The sequence below is a fragment of the Sceloporus undulatus genome, chromosome 2 (genome assembly GCF_019175285.1).
Source record: "Sceloporus undulatus isolate JIND9_A2432 ecotype Alabama chromosome 2, SceUnd_v1.1, whole genome shotgun sequence".
Classification (NCBI taxonomy): Eukaryota; Metazoa; Chordata; class Lepidosauria; order Squamata; family Phrynosomatidae; genus Sceloporus; species Sceloporus undulatus.
In genome coordinates, this window is record NC_056523.1 from 274,287,349 (window position 1) to 274,311,576 (window position 24,228).

Sequence of the window (24,228 nt, forward strand, 5' to 3'; positions counted from 1 at the left end):
TGGCCTCACAGCCCGAAAAATCCACACACAAAAACTAATAATCCTGCTGATTTCAAATTTGTTTAGTTGAAATCTGTGGATACAGCTGGGATTGGGAACAACAGATGCTAATCTGCAACTCCCATCAGCCCTAACCAGCAGAACCAACGACGAAGGCGGGAAGAGGCTGCCATGCCTTCCTCACCTTTGGCATAAAGCTCCCGTTGTCTGCCAAGTAGCATTAGTGTCTCAAGAGCAGGTTGAGAAGGCAGGCCACTCTCTAGCCTGGTCTGGACTGGGGCCCAAAGCCCCTTGGGTTACCATGGCATCCTGACCCAACTGCCATTGCTCCTGGTCACAAAAGAGCTGGCCTGCAACATTCCAGACTGGAGGGCTCAGGGTTCTGTCCTACAAAATGCTCCACTTGGCTCTGGATGCTGGACTAGAGTGAAAGGCGGTCCAGGACGCCTATGTCTTTCAACATGGATACGCCTATTTAGAAACCTATAGAAGCACATACACTCTTCTTCTTCTTCTTCTTTTTGTGTGTGTGGAAGATGCAACTAACAGCTTAAGAAAAAGAACGACCTGCAGGGGCCAACTTTTCCAAGGACCAGGCCCCTTTCTACCTGTGGCTTCCTTTGGAAGAGGCCTGGGGAGCAGAGAGCCACTCTGGATGGAGCTTCAGCTTTAGGATGGATGGATGTTGGGTGACCCCTGCTGGCTCAACCTTCTTTTGGTGGAAAGCACTGGAGGGGAAGGAATGTGTGTGTTTGGGTACAGAAGTGTCCCTAAAGAGGAGAAGCGTCTCCCTCTAGGTTGACTTGGTGTTGCTGCTGTGAAGAAGGAGCCAGTGGGGGGGGGTGCTCTGAGTCTCCCCTTCCCTTGAGGCCTGCCTTTGCCCTGCTGCCAGCACCCTGGTCTCTCCAGTCAGTGGCCAAAGCGCCCCAGAGCTTCCCGCCTCTTCTGCATCTTCTTCACCTGCAGCAGTTCCTCCTTTGACTCTTTGACAAACAGCCCTCTCGGGGCTCCTGGTCTGCATCGGGTCGTCTCTCGCTCTCTCTTTGGCTGGACCTCCCCAGGCCCTTCTTCTCTGGACCTTCTTCAGCCTCTCTCTTCCTCCTCCGGGGCCAGAATCGGGACACCTGCCCAGCTGCCAGGGGCCATGAGGAAAGGCGGCGTGGAGAACCCGGCTTTCGAGCCCAGCAGCCCGGAGCCTGGCAGGGCTGCACCGTCGGCCCAGGCCGCCTCTTCCGAGCTGCGCTTCCAGGGGATCACCGACTCGCCCAGCTTCGAGCCCGGAGAGGAGCTCTGCGGCTTCGGAGGCTACGCGCCCGCCGCCTTCCAGATCTTCAACAACGCCAAGGGCTACCTGATCTTTTACAGCCTCCTCTCCATCTTCCAAGGTCAGCAGCCAGGCAGGGAAGGGAGCCCAGCCCAAGGCCCAGGGAGATCTGGTGGGAGCACCCTTGGGCCTCACTGACTGAGAGAAAGAACTTGGCGGCAGCAGGAGCTTTCCCCCAGACTCCAGCCCACTTCCAAATCCTCAGATGCATTGCAGGAAGTAGACTGAAGCCTAACAAAGCTCCTGCTGCCAACTTCTTTCTTTCAGTGAGTCTCAAGGGTGCTACAAGATCTCTCTTTATTGTTGTTGTTGTTATTATTATTATATCCAAACACCTCTGAAGAAGTAGACTTTAGTCTAGCAAAACCCATGCTGCCAACCTCTTTCTTTCAGTGAGTCTCAAGGGTGCAACGAGATCTCTCTACCTACTGATCCACAGACTAACATGGCTATATCTTTGAATTCTACCATAGGAAACATATGTCAGTCCATGCTTTAACTTAGCCATGCTCTAAATGGAGGACGTTTAATACTAACAGAAATACTACTACTACTACTACTACTACTACTACTAATCAGTATGTAGAGAGATCTTGTAGCACCTTTGAGACTCACTGAAAGAAAGATGTTGGCAGCATTGAGCTTTGGTAGACTTCAGTCTATTTCCTCAGATGTATTTACATCTACATTTACATTAAATGCATCTGAGGAAGTGGACTGATATCTATCACAGCTCAATGCTGCCAATTTCTTTCTTTCAGTGAGTTTCAAAGGTGATACAAGATCTCTCTATGTACTGATTCTACAGACTAACACAGCTATCTCTTTGAATTCTACCATAGGAAATATGTCAGTCCATGCTTCTTAGCCATGCTCAAAATGGAGGACATTTAATACTAATAGTAGTAATAATAATCAGTATGCAGAGAGATCTTGTGGCACTTTTGAGACTCACTGAAAGGTTGAAGTTGGCAGCAGGAGCTTTCGTAGACTTTGGTCTACTTCCTCAGATGCTTTTACATTTGCCAAATGCATCTGAAGAAGTAGACTTTTGTCCAGGGAAGCTCCTGCTGCCAACTTTATTCTTTTAGTGAGGCTCAAAGGTGCTACAAGATCTCTCTACAGACTGCTCCTACAGACTAACATGGCTATACCTTTGAATTCTAATCATAATAATATAATAATAATAGCAATAATAATAATAACAATAATAGTGTTTATTTGTAACTTTCTTTCCACTCAAGGGCTGTAGTACATCAAAAGATATACAATCAAAAACACCACACTATAAAATTCGAAAATGCTAAAATACTATCCTAATACACTAACAACTAAAAGCAAACAAAATCCTCATCCCTCACTGCCTATCTTGGCTGTTTTAGGCACTCCCAGCAGCTTAACCTAATGAATCAAAGAATTTGGGAATTCCTTCTGGACAGAAGGCTGAAATGTAGGACATGTCCTGAAAAAGGAGGATGTCTGCTTACCCTCGGGTCTGTTGGAGTGAAAGATAGAATAACTTGTTTTATACAGCAGTTTCTCCTCATTCCCTGCTCAGGGCCCACAGCTTTAACAGGAACTCAAATTATTTGATAATTGGTTATGATGAAATGAGAAAAGTCTTCCTTGTGGTGCGTCGTGTGTGTGGTGTGTGTGTGTGTGTGGATTTCACAGTTGGTAGTACTGAGAGCCAGTGTGGTGTAGTGGATTGTGGATTACAACTCTGAGTCCCCCTTCAAGTATATAAAACCTCTGGGTGATCTTTGGTAAGTCACACACTCTCAGCCTTAGAGGATGGCCATTTTGGCAAACAGCCTTCTGAAGAAACTTGCCAAGAAAACCCTATGATAGGACTGCCATTGTTGTTAATATTGTGTACCTTCAAGTCTTTCAAGATTTATGGTGACCCTAAGGCAAACCTTAGGGATGTGGTGACTTAGCGGTTAAGATGCCAATTCTGAGGGTCAGAAGGGTTCAAGGCCCAAGTACTGCATGAAGGGGTGAGCTCCTGTCACTAGTCTTCTGTCAACCTAGCAGTTCAAAAGCATATAAATGCAAGTAGATAACAGGTACCTCTTCGGTTGGAAGGTAACAGCATTCAGTGCACTGATGCTGGACACATGAGCACTGGAGTAGTCCTCAGACAATGGTTTACTAATGGAGATGAGCGCTGCCCCCTACAGCCACTAGACATACATGTTAAGGAGAAACCTTTACCTTTACCTTTACGATAAACCTATCACAGGGTTATCTTGGCAAAATTTGTTCAGAGGAAGTTTGTCTTTGCCTTCCTCTGAGGCTGAGAGCATGTGACTTGCCCAAGGTCACCCAGTGGGTTTCATGGCCAAGATGGGAATTGGACCCTGGTTTCCAGAGTTGTAGTCCAACATTCAAACCACTGCACCACACTGGCTCACCTTAGGGTCACCCCATAAGTCAAAAATGACTTGGAGACACACAGCAGCAGCAACAGCAATAGCAACTGTATTGAAAACAAGATTCCACTACTACTCCCCCTTTCAAAACATAACCCCTGAGTAGGAGATCAAAGGAATTGGTCACATGTACAAGCCAGTGTGGTGTAGTGGTTTGAGTGTTGGATGACAACTCTAGAGACCAGGGTTCGATTCCTTGCCTGACTATGGAAATTGACTGGGTGACCCTGGTCAAGTCACACACTCTCATCCTTGGAAAACCTTGTGATAGGATCACCTTTAGGGTCACTATAAGCCAGATAGGACTTGAAAGCAGCACACCACAATAATGTTTTTCTTAAAAGAGAGCCAGTATGGTGTAGCAGTTTGGATGTTGGACTATTACCTTGGAGGCATGAGTTCAGCAAGGACGTAGCTAGAGGGGAGGTTTGGGGGGTTTGGTCCCCCCCCTTCAGGCCTGGGGACATTCAAGCTCCTTCCTCCCCCCCTCCTCCTCTCCATTAAAACCACGGAGCTCCAAGAGGGAAGGGGAAAGACCAAGCAAGCTCTTTCCCTTTCGTTTCCATAGGAGTCTGGCTTTCACTCCTTCTCCCCTCCTCCCTTGTGCTTATATCTTCCAGGGAGGGAGGAAGAGTGGGAGGGTGTGTGAATCAAGGCACTTTAAAACTCCTCAGTCCCCTCCATCAAAAGCACGGAGGAGGACTAGAGGAGAAAATTCGCTGGGAGCAGGGAGGCTGAGAGGGAGGGAGGGAGGAAGAGTGGGAGGGTGTGTGAATCAAGGAGGCACTTTAAAAGAGGATGGCTCTGCAGGGGCTCTGTTTGGATCTGTGAAGAGAGTGATGGTGGTCCGTTTCTTATTGAAATGCCTACCCTGCCTGAGTTCCTTGCGCTCCTGTCTGTGATTGGACAGAGCACCAGTCAGTGTGAGGAAAGAAGGCACCAATGAAAAGGCCACCCCTTTCCTTCAGCAATAGCCACTCACTGCAACATGAGTAGTTTATCATACTAGGCTGTTATAGTGATTGCCATGGCAACGTGCTGTGGGATTATGGGTGTTGTAGTTCAGTGACCTCCCCCATCTCTCTATCTCTGGCTGAGCTTTCCAAATGCCCCTCACCAAACTGCAAAGCCCAGAATTCTATAGCATGGGGGAATCTACACTGTTGATATAATACCCTTTGACACCACTTTAAGTGTTGTTGCTCAGTTCTGTGGAATCCTGGGATTTGTATTTTTACAAGCATTTTTTTCCTTTCTAAAAGAGTACTGGTGCCTCACAAAACTACAAATCCCAGGGGTTTGGGGTTGTTTTTTTTAGTAGCCCTGGAAGTTAAAAGTGGTGGCCAACTGCATTATTTCTACAGTGTAGTAGCTCACAGTGTTGCCACTGCTAAAGTTAAAACAGAATATAGTTCCATTACAGTGCATTGTGATCTGGGTGGTTGTTGTTGTTGTGTGCCTTCAAGCCCTTTCCAACTTATGGCAACCCTAAAATTAACTTATCCTGGGGTTTTCTTGGCAAGATTTGCTCAGAAGAGCTGTGCCATTGCCTTCCTCTGAAGCTGAGAGAGTGTGACTTACTCCCCAAGGTCACACACTGGGTTTCATGGCTGAGCTGGAAATCAAACCCTGGTCTCCAGACTTCAGAGTCATAGTCCAACACTCAAACCACTACAACAAATTTTACCTTGTGGGTCTTACATGACAAATACCAAAACCCATACATTTGCAGTAACTTTATTAAGCCAACCTGCAGCAATAATCTACTTTGAGACTGCTTTGAGACTGCCCTGGCTGGCTCAATGCTAGGGAATTCTGGGAACTGTATGGTACAAACACGCACTGCAGCCAGGAATTCCACTCGTGGACATACATCTTTCCCCTCTTTATCCCTTGGCCTGTTGGCCTGTTGGACTGTCTTGTTTATGTTTTAATGATATCCAGTGCATTATTGCTGACCTGCCATGTTTGTTGCATAACCACATCATATGTTTTTCTGAGCGATGTGATATTAAAATAGTTTTAACAGTTTTTATATTGAGTGTTCAAGATGGATGTGTTTGTGATCAGAAAGAAAATAAGTTCTGACAGCAAACTAAAAGAGGTAAGCACATTAAATGTATCACAACTTCATTATAGGAAAAGAAGTGAAAGTTATCAAATTGGCATATAGAAATAAAATTATTTGTAATGGAAGAATTATATTTTGATCTTTTGAAGTCTTTTATTACTGTACTCACAATTACAAGAAATTGTAAATCTATAGTGTAATAAAATATACTGGTTTGTCAACTGGTCAATGAGGGGCTAAGTTAGTTTTACGTTTTAATATATAGTCCGTCCTTGCCTTACGTGGGGGATCCATTCCGGATCCCACCGCGTAAGGCGAATTCCGCCTATGCTCGAGTCCCATTGGAAACAATGGGGCTCATGTGTGGCGGCGCGGGAGCGCGCAGGGCGCAACAGGCATGCACGCCCATTCAATTGAATGGGATGCGCCACCCCTTCCATCCCGCGCATGCCCCGCGGCTTGAGCGCATATACTCAAGGCTGCGTATGGCACGCCCGCGTATGGCGCGGCGTGCTGTATAATAATAACTTTGACATAAGCATTACATTGTTCAGGGACATAGCTGGACCCCCCTTCCATTAGAAAAATGAATGATGTGTGCTGCTGCTGCCCTGCCACACCCAAGCCCCATTATAATGGTGGCACTTAGTCTGGACCCCAAACTTCCTAAAATCCTGGCTACGTCCCTGAGTTCAGCCCCATGCTCAGCCATGGAAACCCACTTGGTAACCTTGGACAAGTCATGCTCTCTCAGCCTCAGAGGAAAGCAAAGACAAACCCACAATGCACACTGTGATAGTGTCACCTCCAGTCAGAAATGACTCACTTATTACATACATCATTTATCCCCAAGGCCAGTCCTGGCTGGGCATTACTGGAAACCTTGGTGTTTATGCTGTTTTAGGGACCTTGGAGGCTGCCCTGTCCCTATTTGGAATTATGTTGTTTTTTTCTGAGATGTAAGCCAGGTAGAGTGAAGCAAATGCCTGTGGCAGTAGAGGATGAGGACTACATAAATGGCAACTTTCACTTCCCCTATTTTTCCTGGGACCCCCAAGGCATTCCTCTGTTCTGCACCCTTCCACTCCCCACTACTCCAATGCCCTATCCCATTATGGGTACTGAGCTAAGGTTCAACTGCCAATGTTTTTATACGTGGAATGGCATTAAGGGGAGGTGGGTATGTTATCTATTGACTCAGGCAGCAAAATGCCTCAGTTCAATTCGAACAGCTCTGCAGGATTTCAGACAGGTTTCTTTCCCAGCTTTACAGGAAAGGCCTGGGATTGAACCTGTGACCTTTATGGTGCAAAGCATCCTGCCACTAAGCTTCAGTCTTTTCTTTATGGACCTCCTTCCCCCAGCAAGCCCTGTCATGCTGCAGCAGGGATGTAGCCAAGAGGGGGGGGTTCTTGAGGTCCGGACCCCCCCTTCCATTAGAAAAATGAATGGTGTGTGCTGCTGCGTCACCGCACTCAAGCCCCATTATAATGGTTGGACTTGGACCCCCCCCCCCTTCCTAAAATCCTAGCTACATCCCTGGTTGCAGCACATCTAACTGCAAAGTTATAGCTGTTTGGCACTTCAACTGCCATGCCTCTGTCCTACATAATCCTGGGATTTATAGTTTGGGGAGGGATCACAATTCTCTGCTCCATTCCCATGAAGTACATGAAACTTCCCAGCAATGGAGTCCATATGCCCCACAAAACTACAAATTTTATAGAATTTTATAGGTTGGAGTCACATTTGTTCAGTACTACATCAAACTGCTGTGACTGTGTTGCCTGGATACAGCCCTTACAGCCATTTTCACTTGGGCAGTGAAGACAACAGCATGGAATACCTACTGCTATTTCTGCTTTCCTTTGCCAGAGCATTGGTTAGGACTGGGCACAGCAAAGAAGACAGAGTAAATGGAAGTGGTGACTTTTTTCATCCTTATACAACAACAGAGTAAATTAGGCTTAGAGACAGTAGCTAGTCCCCACTCCCCAGTGAGCTACATGGTTGAATGAAGGTCTGAACTTGGGGAAATAAGTATAGGATGATATATGACTATGAATATAAAATATGCAGTTATTTCTCTTTTGGAAATCTAACATGGGTCCAGAATAGAGCTCCAAAGCATTAGTTTTTTGGACTACAACTCCTTTACTCAGTGGCCATGCTGGCTGGGGGATTCTGAAAGTAACTTTTCCAAAAGGAATTTTTTTCAATTACAAAGCTTCCCCTTCAGATGCTTGCCTGGATCCAACCCAAAAGCAGGGTTTTTTCATCAGAGAGAACTCGTGCTCAGCACACAAATTCATGTGCACAAATTCATGTGCGCTATCAGAATATCAGAAGGTGGTGAGCTAGAAAGACAATTGCCAGCTACTAGCCTAAGAAGCAATTTTCAAAGATAGCATTTGGCCATGCCTAAGTCTTGTCCAAGCCATTGCCTTTCTTATTCATTTACATCAACTAACAGTGATTGTTTAGAACTGGGCAGCTTTATAACAGACTGATTGTTAATGACTGCTAGTTTCTAATATTTTATATTAAATTGGTTGCCCAAAGACTGCTGTTGGAATATTTGTTGTTGTGGGACTTCAAATTGTTTCTGACTTATAACAACCCTAAGGAGATCATGGGATTTTCTTGGCAAGATTTGTTCAGAGAAGGTTTTATCATTGCCTTCCCTGAGGCTGCGAGCATGAGATTTGCCCAAGGCTGCCCAGTGGGTTTTCTAGCTGAGGGGGGAATCCAGCTGAATATACTGACTTGAAAATTAATAATTTTACAGGAGCTTGTGAAAGCATAGTTTGATTTATTACAGATCTCATTCTCTAAAACCAAATTACGTATCTCTGAGCTTTTAAGGATCAAAATTGGATAGTTAGACCTATGACTAAAGAAGAAAATATAATTTATGTGTAATAAATGTCCCACACAAAATGATCTCTGTAAGTGGATTTAATTTTGTATAAACTTGCATAAGATTGTACTGCCACTGTGGCATACAAGCCAAAATCTACAGTTTGCAATGAGTTGGTCCTTTAAGTATTTTAAAGTAAAGGTCCAGTTTCTTTACTTTTATTTTAAATCCACTCATTTACTGCCAGATATGACAACAGGTGATGAGAACAGAATATCTACAAAGGTAATGGACTCTGAAGATTAAGTAGGCCTCATCCGTAGAAATTAAAAACTTAACTGGCAACATCACCTTTGAGTATTCCTTACTTAAGAAAACTGGATAAAATTCATGGAGTCACCATAAGCTGACAGGTGACTTGAAGGCGGCACCTACACGCAAACAGTCTGGGAGCTAAACAGACTGCCCCTTTGGAGCGGCCTGCTGTCGTCCTTTTCAGCACCGGATTGAGGCTATATGCCCTGGTCCAATCCGGCCTTTCCCCAACGTTAAAAAGAACGGAAAAGGTGTATTTGCTGCTGAGGCAGCACTTTCTGGTGCTCCTTTTGGGGATGCATCATCTGGACGCAGCACCAAAGGAGTGCCATGATGCTGCCGACCATGCAGTTGGTTGCACGCCATGATGGCAGTGTCAGGGCAGCATGGGGGCATAGGTCATGCAGACACCATGCCCTCCACTGTGCCCCAAGGCTGGTGTATAACACGGGTCTGTACAGCCTCTAGCTTTGACCATAAGGAAAAGAAGTATGTTGTGTTCCTTTTAAGGATTAGTTTGGTACATTGGAATGCATACTTGTCTTCATTAGGAAGATAATGACTGGTATCCTGTTTGTTAATACTGTACCAGCTAGAATAGACCCATACCATCAGTTGCTTAGTGAGTCAAGACTAAAGGTAAATCCCATTGAATCAATGGGTCTCCTTTAATCAGCAATAGGCTTTGGGTCAGTATGTGTATCAGTACTTTATTAAAGCCAAACCCAAATGTTCTGAAAGTTAAACCAGAAAATGTAAATTGTAGTTTCTCTTTCACATTAAAATTGAATATGTACTTAAATAACTGAAAATTTGCTATTAATGGTGCCCAAAATGTGCTGTCTTCTCATTTTGCTCTGATTCTCAGTATTCTTTCAAGTTAAACATCACTGTGAAATCATGTCATATTTCAATGGTTGATAATATTTTGGAATTTGTTTTCCTTGCAGCAGTTCCTTGTGGTAACTATCATGATCTGCTTTCCCCCAGAGAGTTTAAAACAAATCATCATGGGCACTGGGTCCATGCTATGCACCAAGGATGGTCTATGGGCATTAGATGTTCTTTTGAAATTATTAGCCTTATTTTCAGTTAGGCATGCATGGAATTTTGCCCACATTTTTGTAAGTGAGTTTTTCTTTAGAGGATATTTTTTATTGCCCATCATAAAACTTGCAAATGGCACATCACATAGATGCATAACATAACAAGAAATGTTTGGGATATTGGGGAAAGTTAAAAAAGAAAAAGTTATATAAGAAGATGCTTTTATATAGAACAACAATAAAATATCTTTACAACATTTGATTGTCTAATTATATGTCTCTTTTATTCTAGGCATTGTGGTAAATGGACTAATAAATGTGAGCATTTCCACTATTGAGAAGCGTTACGACTTGAATAGTTCCCTCACTGGTGTAATTTCTGCGGGCTATGACATTTCGTTCTGTGCTTTATGCCTTTTTATATCCTTCTATGGTGAAAGAGGGCACAAACCAAGATGGCTTGCCATGGCATCTTTCCTCATAGCATTAGGATCACTCGTATTTTCCTTGCCACATTTTACTAGTGGAATATACACATATGGAGACAAAATTGAAGGTAAGTTCATCATAAGATTTTTAATTGGTTCATTAAGGTTCTTTTATTGATGTTTAGAGGAAATGGAAGGAGTCACACACTGAATAATACCATATATATGTATGTACTGTACAGTGAACTCTTCTCTCCATGGGGCTTTGGCTGCAGGCCCCTTGTAGATGACAATTGCTGTGGACGGTCTCACCCATATCATTCAATGGCTGCCATGTGCATGCACCACCACTGAATAATGTGAGACATGATGATCTGCCGGCGGTCAAATCTAGGGATCTTCAGCCCACCAACACGGAGGGTCCACAGTGTTTGTGGGTGTATTCCCTCTCTCTTCATTTTTTATTAGGGATTGATATCATTCATCTGTTGATTCCATTTTTCTTTCTAGATGAGAAAAACCTATGTATATTGATGCACCTCTTTTCTCAGTGAACATGGAGGGGGCACATCTCTTTATCACTTAGGAGCAAAAGATTTTAATAAGTACAGTGGGGCCTTGGTATCTGCTGAGGTTTGGATTCCAGGACCCTATGGGCATACCAAAATCCATGTATGCCCAGGTCCCATTATATACAATGGGGTATGATGCTCCTTATATAAAATGGCAAAGTCAGGGTTTGCAATTGATTAAAAAAAAAACATTTTCAAGGATAGTTGAATCTCTGGATGCAGAATCCCTGGATATAGATGGTAGACTTTAACTGCACCTAGGTGTTCATCATACGATGCATGCTGATATACCATTATAGGAGTGGATTAATCCCTTCTTTGCCTCAGCCTTATCACACAGTTTGGTAGCTCCCTTGGTATTATTGTGCTGTAGAGTTATAGGAAATTCCTTTTTGTGTATGTGTACTGGGAATAATTTGTTCAATAACCAGTTTGAGTGTGAATGTTTCATTCTGCTTCATTGCAAGAATAATTAAATAGTGCATGTGGGGTGGGTGCAAAATGGTTGTCCTCTCCTTGAGGCTTTCTCAAGAAAGTCTCTGACTACATCCTGGTGCCTTGACAAGGAGGACAAGAACTCCAGAGAAAAGCTGTGTTTCCTTGTCTATTTCATATGCTCGATACTCTTGAAATCCTTTATATATATATTTTTATAAATTAAAAAACATATAAATGGCTTGCTGTTAGAGTGCAATGGTGGTATGATCATGACTTGTTAATTTGTGTAGGTCACTATTTAGATGTCTTTACTGTATGCAGGTATTTTCCAAAGATCTTCTTTCTGTTTTCCTGGTGGTACCAAGTTCCAGAATGTTACCACCACAGTGGTTTCATCCCCACTGCAAAAATAATCCAGTTTGATGTCACTTTAGCTGCCATGACTCAATGACTGTGGAATTCTGGGAATTGTAGTTTTGTGAGACATTTAGCCTTCTCTGTCAGAGAGCTGGTGCTACAACAAACTACAATTCCCAGAATTCCATAGCATTGAGCTTGGTGTCAGACTGGATTATCTCTGCAGTGTGGATGCAGCTGGTGTTACCTCTTAAATATTTTTTTAAGGCAGTAGCATAATAGTGTTGTGAGGACATGCTGTAATAGCATTATTACTGATCAGTTTAAAAATAAAATAAAAGGAAAACCTATAGATCAGTGGTCAGTTCTGTGGTTTTGAGACTCAGGGTGCTTTTGGAGACAGGATCTGTGCTTTCAGTTGTCATCTCTTGCCTAAATAGCATATTTATTACTTTCAGCTAAGATTCAAATGAGAAAAGAAAAGAAAATAGTTATTCTGTCATGGGTAGATTCTGGTAAAAGCAGTACAGAAAAAGGGCAGAAGGAAATACATTATTTGTAAGATTACTTAATTATTTCATGGTAACAGAACAGGTTGGATATACAATTATTATGATTCTGTTTTAATTGCCATAGTGTCACCCTGTGGAATTCTGGATTTACCAGTTCAGGAAGGAGCGTTTAGGATTCTCATCCAGAGAGATCTTATGTATCCTCAAACTACAGAAAAGAATCCTGTTAAGATGTTACCATGACAGTTAAAGTGGAATAATAGTGTGATAACTGTGTAGTGTGAAAGGACCCTTGGTTATATTTAGGTCTCCATAAAATCAGTATGGAAATTTAGCTATGACTTAAGTTCCACAGATTTCAGAGGGAGTTTAAATGAAACTAACACAGTCTGGATCTAACTTTCTGCTGGTACAGACTGGTAAAAAGAGGTGGCTTCCTGGCAGCTTTGGGGGCATGGCGTACGCACGGTGGATGCTCCTAAGTCGCTGAGAACAGGCTGTGAAGCAGTCTGGAGCAAGCACACAGCAATGGCATTTTGACAGTGTGGCATTTAGACTCTGCATGGCTCAGAACCTGAAAAAATAGTTGCTGCCCTTGCAACCTTTTTACCAGTGCAAAAAGGAGCAACTTTTTGCCACTACCTTTTGCACTGGGAAAATGCTAGGTTGGGAGTGTGGAGTGTGGTTGCCATGGTCCCAACCCAGTGCTCAAAGGGCTAGCGTTAAGCTGCCCCTTTACCACTGCCTTTTTGGCCTTTGTGTCTTCACAAAATATTGATATGGCTTCTGCCTCGCTATTCCTCTTTTGCACTAATAGAGTGGTTTCCTGATAGTGGATAATGGTTAGAGCATGTTCTCTGATAGGTGAGGAACCTCTTCATGTCAGTGAAAGAGATTAACCAGCAGAGGTAGAAGAAAGTGGAGGAGAAAACATTTTGTTTGTGAATAATAGGTACTTGCAGTTTGGAAGAGACACACAGAGGCACAAAACACAAGAGTTTGTAGTTACCTGAAACTAGAAGTGAAATCTGGGAGGTGCAGTTTGGGAGCTGTCCAACATACAGTCATGGGATCTGCCTTATAGGAGTGCCTTTTCCCCTTCATTTATGCTCTCCTTGCATACTGTAAATTAATCAAACTATAAAGGTAATTAAATCTTTCATTTAACTTTACTATCACCCAAAGGTAAATGAGTCTAAGTACAGTTGTTTCTTGAACTTCTCACATAATAATTTATTGCCTTTTGGAAAGGGCAAACAAATTTTTAGACAAAGAATGCCTGTTTTTGAAATACACATGCACACACACCACATTTCCTCTTTGTAACATAACCAATGCGTGTCTCCCTTTTTGCACAAATAACACGTAATTATTTGCATATATTATGATGTATCATTCTCTGAAAGCCAGTTGGGGAATTCCATCATAGAGTTTCATAGTGTATTATCATTTAATCTAGGGTAGGGCTATGCAGGTGAAGTGGTAGAGCTACATAGATTTCAGCTAATGGAGTTATCCATGATGAAATAAAAGCACTGTAGTTTGGCACAATATGATGGTTTGAATGTGAAGCCTGTCACACAGAGACCAGGTACCAAAGTAAGTGTCCCCACCTTCTTACAGGGCTTCTCACTTGCATCCCTTTGTCACACATAAGTGAATGGCTGCCAAGTGCTGCAAAAATTGTCAACATTATGAAAGAAGGCCAAAGGCTCCCCACTCCCCGTGTCTGCAGGTGATGTGGTCCTATGAGGGGAAAGCCTATTAGGCTGCAATGCCTAGTTCACACAAAGCAGTTGGAAACACATTCTTCCCTTTTACACACACTGTCTGCACAACATATATACCCTGCTGTAATGATGGATGAACTCACTCTTTTTGTTTGTTTGTTTGATATCCATTCCTACCTCACTCTCAAAGCTGCTTAAAACAAGATAGACTAATTAATTATTTAAAAACTTTGAAATATTATTGTTTAATAATAATGTCCAGCAATCTAAGGGTTGTTGTTATTATTGTAGTTGCTGGTGCTGCCTTTATTATTATTTTTAAAAATTATCTCTATAATTTAAAAGCAATTTGGGGTGGGTGGGTATAGGGATTGTTTTCGGATTTTATTGTAACTTTGATGTATTTTACTGTTGTAACCCACCCGGATTCTCTGTGATAGGGCGGGCTAGAAATAAATTATTATTATTATTATTATTATTATTATTATTATTATTATTATTATTAACTGTCTATAGATCTTGAACCAAAAGCCCAACTAAATTGATCTAAAATAGTTTTGTAAATATGGTTTGTATGAAGGGGAAATGAAATTTCTCCATTAGTAGTGATTTCAGCAGGATTTTGAATTCTTTTATGTAGAATGGGCCAGTAGCCTTGGTCTCACTGAAGTGTGCCTGGAGGTAACTACCATGCTAGCAACAGCAGTGTCTTGCAAGTCATCTCCATCCAATACCAGAATCATTCATGTAGGGGTTTTCTCACAGCTATCAGATAGTGCAAAATAGAGCAGTGGCAAAATAGATTTCTTATTCTCTTTAGAGTGCCTACATGACCCTCAGCTGGGCTCCAGAGTGTTGGAGGACACTTTGCAGCAGATTTAGTTGTTGGAGGACACTTTGCAGCAGATTTAGATGGTGTTCTGGTGTCTGTGTGAAACCAAGAAGACAAGACCCAGTGTGTAAATGGAACTCTGCTTACATAATCTTGGATTTGGCTCATTAAAATATTTCATAAATGCACTATTATTTGATGGTAATTTAAGCCATCTCAGCATATTGAAATGAACTGTAGACTTCATTGTAAACTCAAGAGATGGTTGGAGGAGTTATAATAAGTTTTCAGAAGGATATACTAGAAAGATTTGTCATCTTTCTAATTTTTTTTTTCTTTTTGGAAAAATATTGGGAACACAAAGTCAATTACTAAACACCTTTGCAAAGATTCCCCACCCCACTCTGCCTACTAGTCATCAGTTTTGGGGAGCCCAGTGTTGTTAGCAAGATGGCAAACTTTGAGAGTTAAGGATTACCGTTGGCCCATAAAATTAACTTTCAGTATATGACCACTTCCCTCATTATGAGAATTGCCCTGTGTACACTGAATCTGAAATACATACTACTACGGAAGTTATTCAGCTGACTGTGGTGAAGTAGCTATGTGGCACATATTTCTCATCTTTAATTGGCAAAATGTTTGGATGGTGTTATTGCTGCTGATAAATGTGATCATTTGTTTGTCAGTGCAGCTTAAAAAGTGTAACCACTTCAGTGATATATTAAGAGAATCTAAACCATCAGAACCTCTTTCTTCCATAGCCATTTTATACTTTGGGGGTTTATTCCATGTGTAGTTTGCCAGACCAAATCAATCTTCATAGCTGCCCATCCAAGCCCTAGTCTTCTGATTTCATGACTGCAGTTTCCATACCGATTAATGACTGAGCCAAGGTATAGAAAATCTTGAACTATTTCAATGTCTTCATTATCTACTTTAAAGTGAAGTCAATAATAATAATAATAATAATAATAATAATAATAATAATAATAATTTGTTTTATTTATATACCGCTATTCCAAAGATCATAGCGGTGAACAGCAAGTAAGCTAATTAGCAAGTAAGCTAATGATCTGTGATCATTATTTTTGTTTTCTTAATATTCAGCTGTAAATCTGCCCTTGCACTTTCTTCCTTTACAGTCTTCAGCAGTTGTTTCAAGTCTTTGTTATTTTCTGCTAGTAGTATGGGATTATCTGCATATCTTCAATTGTTGGTGTTCCTCCAATTTTCATACCTCCTTCTTCCAAGTCTAGTCCTGCTTTACGTATAATATTTGTGACATGCTAGTTAAACAGATGAGGTGATAAGATGTAGCCTTGCCTCTCCCCCTTACCAATTAGAAACTATTAATTTCCTTCCTTTCTGTCCTGACAGTTACACATCAGGACAATCAAATGTTATGGCACACCCATTTCTTTATTTCTTTTTCATGATCGTCACAATCAAAGCTTTTGCTATCATCTATAAAGCACAGGGTGATTTTTTTCCTGAAATTCTTTGGTGTGCTCCATTATCCATTATTGCCATCTGGCATTTCTTGCTCCACATAGAGTAAAAGTACTTGCTGTAGAATTCTGAACAACACTTTGGGAAATCAATGGGAAATTAATGTAGTACTCCTGTGGTTACTGCAATCCTTGTGAGAGACTGGGATTTATATTGACATTTCTGACTGTGGCCCATTGTTTTGTTTTCCATATTTGTTGACAGATTTTGGTTAGACCTAGAATAGATTCTGTCACTGTGGATTGAAGCAGCTCTCTTGGTATACCATCAATCCATAGTGATTTGTTCTTCCCAAGTACTTTGAGTGTAGCATCCACTTCACTTTTTAAAACTAGAAGCTTGTCTTCATGTGATTCTTCCTTGAATGAATGTGTCATTCTTTCATTTCTTCTATATGGTTTTCCCCATGTATATTTCCATCTTCTTTTTATTTCTTCTTGATTATGTAATATGTTCCACTGCTAGTTGTAGAGCATCCCCACTCTTGGTTTAAATTTCCTTTTTATTTCTTGGATCTTTTACAAAAGGTCACTTGTTCTTCCTTTTTCATTGTCACCTTTTATTTCTCTACATTCATTATTATGGTAATTGTCCTTGTCCCTGTGCACAAGTTGTTGAATGGTGGCATTCAGGGTTCTGATTCTGTTTCAGTCACTTTTTACTTCTGCTTCTTGTCTGTCCTTATCTGCTTGAAGAGTTTCATCTGTCATCTATTGAGGCTTCTCTTTCTTTTTGGCTACAGGTAGTGTCTCTTATTTTGTCATTATTCCTCAACAATAAAGGATTGGATTATGCTTGCCCTGACTATCTTTATAGTTTTGGAGGAGTTACTGGTTTGAACTACAATACCCAGAGTCTCTCAGCCAGCAAGACAAGTGGTTTTGTTGGTGTGACATATTTGGGGAACTGGAGTCCAAAATGTAACTTTTGAAGCTCTGATAGTTGAATAGCATGTTGGAATAGCAATCTACATCTTGACATAGTCCTTAGCATTGTGGACAAAGGATGTGTAGGTCTAATCACATACCTCATGTAGCTCTAGAATGAGCATCTACAATCTCAGTCCTCCAACAGTGCATATAAACCTCTGTTTAATGTACCAGTAGTATATCAAAGAATAGTCTTCCCTAACCTGGTGTCCTTCAGATGTGCTGTATTACAACTCCCACAATCCCCAAGTAGCAAGGCCAATGTTTGAAGAAAAGATTTTCAGGCTAAAGAATTGTGCAGCAGCTATACAACTTGCCTTAACTTGTAAGGTAAATTGAAATCTCTTTTGTATCTTATTAAATGCAGCACACTTGATGCAATGGAAGCATTTCCAAAGAGGCCACCTGCAAGGATGGTATTGTAGCATCAAATTACTGAGAAATTCTCTGTAAGGGTGTATTATTACTGTTGTAAGCCCACTGTGTTTGTGATTCAGTTTGTTTCTAGGGAAATAGGCTTTAAGAAGAGCTTGCTGTCAATACAATGGTGGTTATGCAACAAAGCAAACAGTTACATCACACACTTAAATCAGGAAGTGTGGTTGAGACATTTTCACCACTCATTTGTTTCACAAATTGGATAGAAGCTATTTTTATTTGATAAACTGTTAATAATGATGTTTTAATTTTACCTCCTCGTGAGAAGCGAATGGGGGATCAGGAGGAAATGGGAGAGGCTCTTGAAAAAGAGCAGAAACTCAGGGGAAGAAGTTGACTGAATGAGAAAGAGTTTCTTCTGGAGGCTTTTAAATGTGCTTCTGTGATATGTTATTCATAAAAGATTGACATATAACTGCCCCAAGCATATCTGATTTAGACAGAGAGATAAACGTAATTTTCAACTCTCTTTGGTTTAGAGTGATAGATGTGTGTGTGCATGCAAAGAATACACATAACATAATGTCTATATCCAGAGCTCTAAAGAGTTACTTTTTAGATGATCAAAAACCCCTATCAGCATGTTCTTGCTGGGTGTGAGATTCTGAGAGTTGCAGTACAAAAACGTAATTCTTCTGAACACTGTATTTGATTTGGGACATTTCCCTAATGTTATTCATATGTTTGCTTTTTGCCATTCCCAAACATACTATCAAACCATATATACTGTATATACCCATGTATAAGTCTAGAAATTTTAGTTTAAAAAATGGCCCCAAAAACCAAAGTTGAATTATCCACAAGTCAGTTTAAGAACTGTACTTTAATTCTAATTATAAAAAGGGAACCATCTTCTGGTGAAAGGGAAGAATATAATTTGTCCCCTCTGCTCTCTCATCCATCCAGCCTTTAGTGTGAATACAAACAGTTCTGTATCGACTTATACATGAGGTCAACTTATAGTTCAGTATATACGGTAAATCTTTTTTAAAATGTTTGTGTTTCAGTGTTCAAATGCTTCAAATCCACTGTTCTAAATGTGTTGTTTGTTGAACTGATTTTTTGTTTAACTTAAAAGTGTGATAGTGCCAAGATTGGTTCTACCATTAGGTTGAATTGCCTGTGGTGAAATGGTTGCTGCAGCTGCTGGGGAACATTCACTTGAGGTGGGATGATTATGTGTGAATTGTGTTAGCTTCCTGGTCCTCCTGAAAGTCTTCATTGTTCCCTCAGTCAGATTACAAAATTCTATGTATTAGCCAGCTGCCTTAGGTGTGGTGGACACTTTCACTAAGTCCTGCTAGCTTCTAATGATGAAATAGGGAGAGAGCAACATCTTGGATTTGGTCTCGGGTAGCAAAATGTCTTCTGCTGGCTTTGGATATCACAAACATCTCAGTCATATATCTCTAGTACTTAAGAGTGTCTTGGTTCATTTTTATATTTTTAGACATTCTTAATGTCAGAAGAGACACAGTGTTATATCAAACAGACAATAAAAAGCACCCTGTTGTACTAGCACATTAATTGTACTTTAGCATTTGTACTATAAATCAACTCTGTCATCCGAAACAAATTCATGGAGCGCCCCCTCCCCCCCACTATGAGAAAGGAAAGAGAATGAATACACTTAGAGCTGCACACTGCAGCCTAGATTATCTGGATTCCTGTAATTTAGAGACCATTAAAACGTAATGTGTTTTTGGCTGATTACCAAGAAACCAAAGCTGCCAGACTAAATGAAAGTTAATCTCTTTTCAGTTACAATGACATATTGTTTGTGAAAGAAGAGATCCATGTAAGGTTTTAACTCTAATTTATTTTATTGTTGGTTACAAGTGGATTGTCACAAAATTTGTAATCTTCTTATTTGCTGAGATTCTGGCAAAAGCAAATGTAATCCTTTTACTTTTGATCACTAGTGGAGTTAATGAGTCCTGGAATGAGCACTGGGGACAGATCCAAATTTGTTTGAATAGGTACCTGATACAGCATTCCTAAACAGCTGTGCAATCAACATGCACCTTGGATTACACCTACAATCAACATGTACCTTCCAAGTAATCTAGCAGGATAAGAATACTTAAAGGCAACTAAAATACACAAATAATTCCCACAATTTGGGGCTAAAGTACAAGACCAGAAATACTGGTTTATTTTGAGCACAGCCATTATCAGATTGGCTTCTTAGCTAGTGCTGTGAACCTGTGGGCAAAAGCTAGCTGCATAATTTTCAGGTGCACCTTTTAGAACCCCAAAAGCTGAAAATAGAATGAAGCTATAGAAGCAGATTGCCAAGCATCAAGGATGAGGAATCAGTCCTAGTAATGTCTTCCATAGCCAGGACTGGTCCAAGACATTTTGGTGTCTTAGATTAAGACAAGGTGGTAGGCGTCAAGACAACTTGGTAGGAAGGGATTGAGAAGTGCAGAATAATTTCACAGCCTCCTTGGGATAGTATTTTTTCTCTTTTAGCCCTAAAAGCTATTATTCCCTTATGTCTTTGATATGGAATAGCATAGACCTTATGAGAAGAAAAGTAAAAACATTTCACTGGCAAGACTGAGGTAAAGACAGTGTTTGTTGTATAGCTGAAAAACTGAGGTTCAGAGACGCAGGTAAGACCCCATCCCAGTGCTGCCCCAAAATCCATGCCTTAATATTCTTAGGTTTCTATACAAATCCTTATAGAAAGAGGAGAAGTGACACAGAAGCGTTAGAGAGAGGGGCTATTCACACTGCAGTATAGACTGAATTTCAAACCAGATTATAAGTGGGTTGTTCCCGCTGGTTTTTGCACATCCGGATCGGGGTTTTGCACACCCGAACTGGGGCAAATCCCCCTCAGTGTGGGTTTTCTGATATTGTGTTTTTTCCTGTTTCTTTTTGGAAAACCCAGTTCCTCCATGGTGCTGGCAAATGGGAACTTGTCCCTGGTCATTATAGGGTCATTTAGGGGGAGGGATAAAGGTCAGAGGGTGTGAAAATGCCTCCCCTCTCACACCAGTCACTCTGCAAGCAGCTTTTTTTAAAAAAATTAATTCTTTGATGGAATGTGTGAATGCTTGTGCTAACATTTTCCCCTTTCGCTTGCTCCTGTGACTGCAGCCAAAATAAAAGTTTTCACTTTTTTGCTAGGATGTTGCTGGGGCCAGCATTTTTTTTTAAAATAGGTAAATTGATAGAATATGTGAATGCTTGTGCTACATATATTTCCCTTTCGTTTGCTCCCACCACTGCAGCCTAAATACAAATTTTCATACACCTTTTGCTGAAATGCCACCAGGACTGGTGTGTTGTTGTTTTTTTAAATAAATTTGACAAATTGAGAGGATATGCGAATGTTGCCACAAGATTTTTTTTAAAAGGGGGAGGGGAAGCACCCATGCCATTGATGAATGTCTGCAGAAGATACATGACACGCCACCACTGATGACAGTGGAAGTGAATATGTAAATCATTTGATTGACAATAAGGAGTGATAAGGAGGCTCCATCTTAAACTGCGGCTTTTGAAGTGTGAACATCAAGTGGGGTAAATTGCACTGGGGAGGTTTGATCAGGGTAAAAGTAGTGGGGACTCCATTCCGGACAGATTCGGGTATTGGATTACTGAATCTGCCTGGATCTACCCTGGGCAAAAGCGCCAGGTGTGAAAGGGGCCAGAGTGAGGTAACCACTTCAGGGAAATCTACTGGAAGGTAGGCATGGTAAAGTAGTGCTGGAAGGCAAAAATGTTTAAACTACTTACTCTGCCATGTGTTCTTAGCCGACTTGTGTAAGATGGTATCAGGTGGCCAGTGTCTTCAGTCAAACCTGAAAGTATACAGCTATAAGGATGGTTCCTCATCCTTGACATTGGATGGCCTACTTTTCACTGGCAGGAGGCCATGGACAGGTGCAATGAGAGTTCCTTTTCAACTCTCAACTGTAGAATTCTTGCAGTACATAAATACTCTTTTGCCTTTTGGCTTCCATAATAATAGCCATTTCTCTAAGAAATGAAAAGTTTTAGTTTTTAAGATAATCTATTATTGTCTTATGGTATTGGAAATGTTACAATGCATCACAGTAATTTGATTTGGGGTGGGGGGACACAGGTATCTAAACATGTATTACCTCCTCCTCCTTTCTCTCTTCTTCTCCCATCTCCTTACATAATAACATTATTTTAGGGAATGATCTTCAGTCTTCAGTTGAACAAAATAGGAGCTCCCTCTAGTGGTGTTCCTTATTTTAATTTTCTAATAGCAGACTCAGGGCCTCAATAGACCGGCAGTAAACGCCAGCCTTGGAGCAGAGTGGGAGTGTGCCATCTGCATGATGCACACCCCAATATGCCCTGATGCTAGTATCATGCTGTGCACCCAACCACACAGCGGGTGATGTCACAGCACTCCTTTGGTGCTGTGTCCAGATGATGCACACCAAAAGGAGCGCTGGAAAGTGCCACCGTAGCGGCAAAGGCACCTTTTTTCCTGCATGAAAAGGAGTGGTAATTTGCTGTTCCTTTTAGGGCTGGGGAAAGGCTGGATTGGTGCCATGGCGGATCCGGTGCCAAAAGGAATAGCGTCAGGCCACTCCAAAGGGGTGGTCTGTTTAGCCCCTCAGATGGTAAATGTGGGTTCCTCAGGTTTGTAACTATGATCAGGCTACTGTAAAACAAGCAGGAAACAAGCTTGCAGACTTACAACAGATCAGTTTGGGAAAGAAAACAAGCAAGCTATATTTTGAAAGAGCACAATGGGAAGCCACAGTGTACAGAGAGTGGGTTGGGAAGAAAAGAACCCTTGGAAGGGAGTGGAATAGAACGTCCATCTTAGAAGAAATAAGCTGGCTGGAATTCTGAATGGGACTGTGTCTTGTAGGTTGAAGGGTACATTGCATTATTTGTTGTGGTTCCCTTTTGTTATATTAGTAACATGCATTATCCTATTTTGTTGTTTGATGAAGCACTTTGTGTCATTTGAAACCTAGCCTTTATTTTTAACATCTTGAGGCACAAACAAACAAACAAAAACCAGGTTTTCAGCTTTGTTTTGTGCCATATGATGTGAATGTGGCTATCACTGCCCTTCTATTTCTTTAAATGAAATGATGTCCAGCCAGTATTAAAATGTATTAACTTGAAAACTGAATGACCTTCATGCAGTTTTTCCACTATCCATACATTTTTATTATTTAATCTATGATATCAAATAAAGGATATAATTTGTTTATTGTATTTCCTAGCAACATTTGTTTTTGTTAAGATAGTTAACTTAGGGGCATTACAGGCAGCCCCTAAGAGACGGCATGATGCTGCCCCTTTCCAATTGCATGCCGCGGCCCCTATTCAGCTTTCCAGGGTACGATAGCTGCAGCACCGTGGCTATACGGTGCACCTTCGGCACTGCGTTGTGCAGACACAGTGCAAGAGGAGCCCTGTGATGCCACGCACCATGTGGAATGGCTCGTGGTGTCACAACACCCTTGGGGCGGAGTCTGGGCATGCATCATGTGGACATGACACCCCAACTCTGCCCCCAGGCCGGCCTTAATGGCCTGTCTGAAGAGCCCCTTAGTATTGGTTTAGCCCTTTCTCGGTATGCCAAGAATATGGTACACATTATTTCAGTAGTCCTCACCAGAACTTTGTAATGGAGGCCAGTGTTATCTCTATGCTATATACTGTATGAGGTTGGGGCTGAGGAGGCAGTGAAGCTGATAGAATCATAGAATTGGTTATACTGTGAGTCCAGGGGCTTGAGTGGAAAGATACAGCATAGTTCCACATGATTTTTATGCTATGCTCTTCAATAGAAGACCTACTGATTGCAGTGATGTCGATTGTAATGCTGTTCTGTGTCTTCTTCAGAGATGTAAACCTACTTTTAGGTCCTGTGATTTTTCAGACAGCTAATGGTTTGTAATAATTGCCTCCAAAGTAAATAGCTTTTCACTGTTGACTTACAATCCTATATTTCTAGATACTTGTCCTGTACCTCCATTTGGAATGCACAATGGCACATGTACTGGCCAAAGAAGATCTAAACTCACCAACTACTTCTTTGTCTTTCTGCTGGGCCAGTTACTCTTGGGAGCAGGAGGAACTCCCCTTTACACATTGGGAACAGCTTTCATTGATGACAGTGTTCCAAAACACCAATCTTCAGTCTATATAGGTAAGCTTAGCTAAATTTTATTTCAAGAATTTTCCAGTTATCTCAATGACCATCACTTTCGGAAAGTTTGTTTATTGCATCACGTTACCTGTTTCACTTGTAAATGCCAGAGTGAAATGGTTGGCATCAAGAATGTTCAACTGTATTTGCTTTTAATAATAGGGCTTGGTAGGTTTTTTTAAATTAATAGCATTGGCATAATTGACTACTTCATCCTCCTAACATAATAAACAGATTTCAGATGCTCTTTTTAATTTCTCTAGCTC

The 24,228-nt window shown here is 41.3% G+C and overlaps 1 protein-coding gene across 2 annotated transcripts in view; it reads left to right on the forward strand.

Moving 5' to 3' along the window:
• Nucleotides 1–363: 363 nt before the first annotated feature.
• SLCO4C1 (solute carrier organic anion transporter family member 4C1) overlaps nucleotides 364–24,228 on the forward strand; it is a 48,640-nt gene continuing 24,775 nt past the window's right edge. For both annotated transcript variants that reach the window (XR_006102524.1, XM_042455220.1), the window contains exons 1-3: nucleotides 364–1,385; nucleotides 10,344–10,607; nucleotides 23,768–23,962. Coding sequence is in view for 1 of the 2 variants with exons in the window: in XM_042455220.1 (XP_042311154.1) it covers nucleotides 1,145–1,385; nucleotides 10,344–10,607; nucleotides 23,768–23,962 (700 nt within the window). In the remaining variant the exon portion in view is untranslated. The remainder of the gene's footprint in view (nucleotides 1,386–10,343; nucleotides 10,608–23,767; nucleotides 23,963–24,228) is intronic.